The sequence below is a fragment of the Epinephelus lanceolatus genome, chromosome 6 (genome assembly GCF_041903045.1).
Source record: "Epinephelus lanceolatus isolate andai-2023 chromosome 6, ASM4190304v1, whole genome shotgun sequence".
In the NCBI taxonomy this organism is placed as follows: domain Eukaryota; kingdom Metazoa; phylum Chordata; class Actinopteri; order Perciformes; family Serranidae; genus Epinephelus; species Epinephelus lanceolatus.
The window spans coordinates 4,712,035-4,720,198 of NC_135739.1; the positions used below are offsets into that span (position 1 = coordinate 4,712,035).

At 41.0% G+C, this 8,164-nt stretch overlaps 1 protein-coding gene across 1 annotated transcript in view; it reads left to right on the forward strand.

Moving 5' to 3' along the window:
* lama3 (laminin, alpha 3) overlaps positions 1–7,804 on the forward strand; it is a 33,686-nt gene extending 25,882 nt beyond the window's left edge. Inside the window, exons 33-38 of the mRNA XM_078168500.1 lie at positions 111–260; positions 361–520; positions 621–748; positions 841–934; positions 1,023–1,130; positions 3,401–7,804. Coding sequence (XP_078024626.1) covers positions 111–260; positions 361–520; positions 621–748; positions 841–934; positions 1,023–1,130; positions 3,401–3,546 — 786 coding nt within the window. The 3' untranslated portion in view covers positions 3,547–7,804. The remainder of the gene's footprint in view (positions 1–110; positions 261–360; positions 521–620; positions 749–840; positions 935–1,022; positions 1,131–3,400) is intronic.
* Positions 7,805–8,164: the final 360 nt, after the last annotated feature.

Sequence of the window (8,164 nt, forward strand, 5' to 3'; positions counted from 1 at the left end):
AACAGTTTCATGCACAAGGCTTGACAGGCCATGTGACAGTAACCTAAAATCTGTTTGGCTGAGGTCTTTAGGAGAATGTCTTGTGTTGTGTTACGTCACCTGTGTGACAGGTGGAGCTCAGTGTGGAGAGGAGCACTTTCCACCTGCTGGTTGATGGGAACCGTGTGACTGATGGAGATCTGCCCAACAACGAGGGATCATCTTTAAACCTGCACAACCCCGTGTACCTGGGAGGTGATCCCAGGAGCAAAACCACAAAAGTCTGTATCACACCTAGCCTGTCACATGATGTCACATATTTTCCCCTGTTTGTGTACATAATGATTCTCATCCCTTTTGTCTTCCTGTCCTCCCCTTCAGGGACATAACATCCCCACCAACAGTGTTATTGGTTGTATACGGGATTTCAGAATGAATGACGTAGTTATCGGGGAGCCTGAGGAAAGCCACAAAACTTTACCCTGCATGGACGGGCTCACAGAGATGGGGACATACCTCGGCGGCGGTCACATCATCTTGGGTTTGACTACTTCCATGGATACTGGAGTATTTTCCTGTTGTAACATATGAGTCACAACAATCACTGACCTCAAGTCTCACATGAGATATTTCTGTTCTAGATAATTACTTCTCATTTGGCTCCCCGTTTGCGCTGGCTTTCGAGCTGCGGCCTCAGTACCTGACAGGTCTTCTCTTCCATGTTCAGAGTCACAAGGCCAGCTTTAATGTGTTCTTAATGGAGAACAAGGTGAATGAATAGCTGGGGAGGCAGCAGTTCAAAAGAAAAACTGCATTCAATGAATAGAACATTATGTTAAGAGACTGTAACCTTGTTTCCAGGTGGGTGTTGAAGTGCATGACGGTGAGGAGGCTGTCAGTGTCTCAATAACTCCTCCTGAGAGCCTCTGTGATGGAAAATTTCACATGGTTACAGGTACGGCTTCTCATGCTGACAACGTTACACAAAACTGATGATCAATGAGAAGCTATGAATTTTAAATTCTCATGCTAATTTCCTCCAGTGTCCAAACAACGTGATGTTATTGAACTGGCAGTGGACTCCATGTCTGAGCAGAGATACATTCCCTTCACATCCACCTCAACAACACTGGAGACACTTTACATCGGAGGTAAATCCATCCGACATTTCATAGAATATCTTTATCAGCTTTTTTCTTTTTATGCCTCAACGCTGGCGACAGCAGTGGCTACCTATCCTTGTTTATTCATGGCTTTTCTTGTTCATGTAAATGTAGAATAAGCATATCATTTTATTGTAGATTGCCACTGCCTATTTTGCAAAAAAAGAAAAGAAAGAAAATCCTGACAGAAATGAGTTTGCATTTTTGAGGGCATATATAGCAAATGGCACCCCTTCTAATTTAAGAACGAACGAAATGTGAATTTATGCCCAAAAAGTAAAAAAAAAAACCCAAAACATTAGACGCTGGCCTTGACATCTGTACCACAGAGGAGACTGAACGATCTGTCAGAGTCTGGATGTTTTATACTGCAGTGGCTTGATTGTAGATGAGGTTCAGTTGTGCGGGTTCAGCAGCTGCTGGTAGCTACTCAGGAGGATTGGCAGGAGGAGGGGACCAGAGGGCCACGCCCAGCAAACACACAGAGACAGGCTGAATCCAAATGTCCACCCTCTGGACCTGCAGACTGAGCCCTCGTGGGCTTCAGTTGTACGCAGTGTGATGTATATACTGTCATCACGAGACTGCAAATGTCTGATAGACAGCCCTCGAGACTATTATACTCATATTTATATATGTCATATAAGTTGATGAACAGTGCTGAACTCATCTGTTCCTGCAGATAACAAGATTTAAATCCCATGTACGTATGGGTATTTACTTACATTAAGGGCAAATTCACACCAGGATAGTCCGGGGGACTCGGTTCAATTGGATGGGGAATGCTGAAATATTTCACACCTTCATTTGGTTCGGTTCACTTTCACACTGCACTTTTTAAAGCGGACCAAACCACCTGGACAACGTCACGCAGTTACAACAGCTGCTCGTCTGGGGGCGGTATTGCCCAAAACAACCACTGACTAGGAAGAAAAAGGAATGAGGAAGATGAAAACCCGGCTCGTCGATTGGCCAGGACCGAAAACGGAAATCCATCCCCTTCAGCCAGCTTGGTCACCACAAAAACAATGGAGCAACACCAAATCTATGCAGTCATGGGGTTTCTGATTTTACTTTGGTGTTCAAACCACGAGACATTTCCCAACTTTTTCTTTTTTTTATCTCTGCTTCTCCTGGTTCGTGCTGTTGGCTTTGTTGTTTTTTTTCTACCCAAAATGCACTGCGATCTACGTCACTTCCTCTCTTTGGTTCACTGGCTAGTCCGTTTGCACTTCCCACTGTAAGCGAACCACACCAGGATTCACTTGCAAGTGAACTGAGACCCCCAGTTTTCAAGCGGACCAGGGTTTGCTCGAGGGTTTGCACCAGAGTTCAAATGAGCGTTCACACCACTCCAAATGAACTGAACTATCTGTGGAGGCGGACCAGGGTTTGTTTAAAGCGGACCAAATAGCGCCAGTGTGAATGTGTCCTAAAAGACCTTCTTTAATTGTTTTTCAGCCATTTTCTTTTTTAGCCTTTTACACTGCACAGTCTGCAACAATAACATGCATTTTCAGTCCCTCTACAACCTTTACATACACATATCTCTGTATCATGATGTGGTTGAATATTATTTTTGGCCTACACAACTCAAGTAGCATTTTAGCAGGCCTAACTATTAATAACTATTTTACACATTCATAAGATTTTTTTGTCGGCAGTTGAAAAACCCACAACATCACGTCTGTATTGCAATGAATTGTGGGTTATTAAATCAGTGAAGTCTGCACCCCAAGCGGACTCTTTGGAAGTCTGTTGGACAGTCATCTTGTGGACTTGTTGAATTGTGAATTTGGACAGCCCACAAAGTCTGCACATTTGGATTCAGCCAAACTGAAAACAGACTGGGAAAGGGAAAAGCTGAAATTTGGTCAGATACTATATTGGAGACACTAATCAGTGGTGTCCACCTTGAAACTGTGCTGATTGTTCAGATCTTCTGTGCTGCCGGACTGAAGATGTGTGAAACATTCACATCTCAGAATTTGTAGTTTCTCTGCAGCAACATCCATATGAGTCGGCTGCCAGCATTACATATGAGTCTGGACAGACATAGCTATAAACTGTAACTGCAATGTGACTGGTTGGTGGAGGCATACTGTATAACTGTGAGGCGGTAATCATTGTTTTACCGTCACATTTGTTCTGTTTTGAATCTGTGTCAAACCTACAAAACCTGATCAAAAACGAAAGGGTAAAAAATAAGTTTGCACACACATATTCTTCTGTGTCTACTTTTCTTTGTCTCCATTCAGGGACAACAAAGCAGACCAGAGTCTCCGTGTTCTCACCATTTGTGGGCTGCCTACGAAATGTGAAGTTTTATGGAAGACCTGTTGCACTGGAGACAGGATCCAGGGTGGTCGGACCTGTCAGCATCAACACATGCCCAGCAGAATAAGACGTGTAATTAACGGGGGACATGCCAACATCTTTTACTCCTCAGAGACATCATTACAAAGTGCGCAGACAGGCTTTGTTGAAACCCTAAAACCCAGCGCCCCTTAGCTGCTGTTGCTACACCTGTCAGGTTTTACTGTTTCACACCTCACACAGTTTAACTAATAAAGGAACAGATATACACCCTGAAATAACTAAACCTCTGTCAAGCTAAATTTAGAAACACGATTTCAGACAGAGAAAAACAGACTTCTCACTTCTACCTGACGACCATTGAACGTCAGCTGAAATGACATCTGTTGCTACCAAATTTAACCAGCTGTAGCTAATTAAGCTAATGTTTAGACAACGTCCTTAGTTGGCTTTTTTTGCCTCCTGGGCACTGCAGCGGTGCACTTAAGCAAGGCACTGAACCCCCACCTGCTCAGGGTGCCTGTCTATGGGCAGCCCCCTTGCTCTGACATCTCTCCATTTAATGCATGTATAGGTTCTGTTTGTGCACGTGTGTGTATTTCAGGTGGTTCAGTGGTTCCCAGCTGGTCCAGCCATGGGGTCCAGATTTCTCCTCAGTCATTAAGTCAAGGTCCCACAGTTTAATACATGCAGCGTCATACTTGCATTTGACCATGTTTCCTCTACAGCAGGAAATGGCACTTCAAAATAAAAGCTCTGTGCCACAAATTCACTGTACATGAAAATAAAGAGTGTTTTTTCAAACTTGACACATTTGCGAGTCACCTGCGTTCCTACCAGACTGGGTCTGTGACCCACTTTTGGACCGTGACCCACTAGTTTGGAACCACTGATCTTGATAAAATATAGCATACACACATATGAAGCAGAGTTTTGGGGGTCAATGAATGAAGCTCTCGCAAAAGTCCAGCCAGGACGACAATACTTTTCATGCTCAGGCTCTAAGTTTTCTTTCTCACCCTCTCACCTCGCACTCATGATTTCTAGGTGTCATTATCTGGGTCTGTCCACTGAGTCATCAACCAACAGCACAGCGACACACCCTCTCTGTCAGCCTATCATCTTACCGCTCCTCAATTTAAATATGGTTCTTTCTCTGCCATCGTTTTTTCTTGCTTTCTGGTGCTCCACCTCCCCATCACCACCTAGTCTTTACAGATTCATCAGCCTCATCCACTTCAGCAGCCTCAGAATCATCAGCCACCACCTTGCTGGTGCTCAGATTTCCCACAATCACAAAATATGTCCCTCTTCTGTTAAATCTTGATTAGCACAAATCATCTGTTAATCTGTACACTCATATTCTGTATCAGATGTTATCTTTACTTCATTCTTCTGTCTCTCCTGATCGAAATGCACATTTTAAATATTGAGGGGGACGTGTACCCTGCATCCCTCCTGAAAGCTACACTTATGATTAATTATTATGATGCACAGATTCTGTAACCAAAAAAAAAAATAAATAAATAAACCTACTTAAATGACAGCTTTTAAATTGTGACCTTATTCATCTTTTTCAGATTTATTTTGGTGGGCTGTGTAAATGGATAGATTTCAAAATTATCACCCCATATAGAGGCATAAAGACATTTAAACATCAGTGGGTTAAACATCATGTGGCTGTTTGACTCTTACTTTAATCTTTAAGTACACTGCTACAATACAGGCACATACATGTACCTCACAGTGTCAACTTCAGAGTAGCATTACATGACAAAACTCTTTCAACTATAGCATAAAGCTTAATCTGATATTCTACCTTTGACCATGAGATGGAGTGCTTGTCCTAATAAAATGTGTTCAGTTAGTCCCACTCTGCTTTCAGGGAAGTTTTCCTGTATGTATCCAACTATGTTTGTTCTCTAATGCACCCGTGACTTTCAAGTGATGCGTCCCCCCTCACTCAGTGCATGCTTAAACAGGCTGCAGTCATCTGTGACTCTGAACAAGACTAAATGGGTGATGAATGAGACACTTACAGAAAGGAGCTACAATGTCAGCCAAAGGTCACTACTTTTGGAAAATGACCAAATGTGTGAGGAACAGTCTTCAGGTAAAGTCACATCAGTCTGTGATCAATGAAACTGCCCTGCGCTCAGCCCTGAAAAACAAAATCATAGATAGAAAACAGTTAGTGACATAAATGCACTACGCGAGTTACAGAGGCAAAGACATTTCCAGTCGCCTCTTTGTTAGCTCTGCAGAATTTGTGCTTACTTTATGTTAAATTGAGTGGCCAATAAAGAGGATTAGGGCCATGTTAAAGAAAAAAAATCTTAGATTTTAAAAATAAAGTTGTAAATCTATGAGAATAAAGTAATAAATCTACGAGAATAGAGCTGTAAATCTACAAGAATAGAGCTGTAAATCTACGAGAATAGACCCGTAAATCTACAAGAATAGAGTTGTAAATCTACAAGAATAGAGCCATAAATCTACAAGAATAAAGCTGTAAATCTACAAGAATAGAGCCGTAAATCTACAAGAATAAAGCTGTAAATCTGCAAGAATAAAGCCGTAAATCTACAAGAATAAAGTTTTAAATCTACAAGAATAGAGCTGTAAATCTACAAGAATAGACCCATTAATCTACAAGAATAGACCCATAAATCTACAAGAATAGAGTTGTAAATCTACAAGAATAGAGCTGTAAATCTACAAGAATAAAGCTGTAAATCTACAAGAATAGAGCCGTAAATCTACAAGAATAAAGCTGTAAATCTACAAGAATAGAGCTGTAAATCTACAAGAATAAAGGCGTAAATCTACAAGAATAGAGCTGTAAATCTACAAGAACAAAGCCGTAAATCTGCAAGAACAAAGCCATAAATCTGCAAGAACAAAGCCGTAAATCTCGAAGAATAAAGCTGTAAATTTACAAGAATAGAGCCGTAAAGCTATGAGAATAAAGCAGCATTCATTGTGTATGTGCTACCGTGGCACAAGAGCGCACCGCTCTGCCGCCGAGCTGTTTGTATATTTGTTCATAGCAAATAAAACAACGAAAATTATTGGGTGGTAAATAGGTTTGTCATTTAGCTTTAGCTCTGACCTCTGGATAAATAAAGCAAAAAGCTAACGTTAGCGGGAGCATCACTCGTATTGCCAACGTCATCAAACGGCGCACGCTGACTGTTATTGTTGCAGTACTCGGAAAAACACGGCAGATGGCGCAAATGGGCAAAACTCCACAGGGCAGCTTTAACACAGAGGGAATTCTAACCGGAAGACGTTTCAGCTGGTTGCAGTCTGTAGTCGTCACTGCTAGATGTCACTAAATCCCCCTAAAACACTGTTCCTTTAAATACACCTATTGGCAGTTATTTTCTTATTGATTTAGTATTTGTGGATTTGATTTATCTGGACTTTTTCTCACATTAGCCTGTTTGCAGTTATTTGTTAATTGCATGTAGTCGAATTTGTCCCATTTAATATTGCATTTAGTGCACTGGCAGACAATGACTGTTTGTTAATTAGATTTATTTGGAATCAAATTTGTACTTCACATTTGTGCATCAGCAGCATGAAGAGGGTTGATTTTGAATTAATTCTTGAGTGCCAAAAATGATTACTCTTTCTATCTCTCTTGCCATTTCAGTTATTTGCTTTAACACATTTGCTCTTTGATTCTGAAAGTGTTTCTTTGAATGAATCTGTCGATAGTGCTTTTTAAATTGATTTATTTTGAATCAAAATTATCTCATTTAATGTTTTTGTAGATGTAATCAAAGTAGCCTGAATGTACACTAGTTTTTGTTAGTATTTGTTTCTCAATAAACATCAGACATGTTTCCATTGGTTAGCAGTATGTGTTTGTGATTTGTTGCATTATGATGTGATGCAGGTTGTGAGTCAGAGATTTAAATATATGATCTATATAATTCAAAGACAACATTGCAGGTGACGTTGCTGTTTGTGGAGGCCCTGAGCTGGTGTGGTTACATGAGGTCTGTGAGGCCGGTTGGAAACGACATCAGAGATGGCTCATGGTTGTGGATTAAACATTCAGTTCACAGGCAACAGCTCTGTTGGACTTTCCTGCAGTCAGCATGCCAATGGCACACTCCCTAAAAACGTGGGACATCTGTGACTCTGTGTTGTATGATCCCACTGCTCATTTAAAAGTGTCCTTTTATTGTGAGCATCCCAGGACACACCTGTGTAGGAATCAGGCTGTTGATGTGCCACACATGTCAGGTGGATGAATCATTTTGAATACATCAAAAAAAAAAGTCTTAGATCTTTAACTGAAACCTGTGAGAAATGGGAGAAAAAATAAAACCATTTGAAGTGTTAAAATTCTCTGTGTAATTTTCTTTTCAGTAATTTCTCTCATTTTGTGTTATCTCCACATAACATGAACACATTTTAAAGTCAGTTAATATATATCCTTCAAATGACAATATAAAGTGAGAATGAACAGAGTAAATGAAAAGATGATGATCATGTGAGCAGACGTTTGGCTGATTCATCACATTTTGTCATCATTGTGCAACCAGGAAGAGAAAGCCATGCTGACGTCCTGTTATTCAACTTTTTCTTTTTCACTACACAACAGCAAAACTAACTGACTCTTTTCAATGGATCATGAGACGACGGGCCCCTGGGCACAGAAATGCAAAAGGCCCCACCACCTCTCCTACATA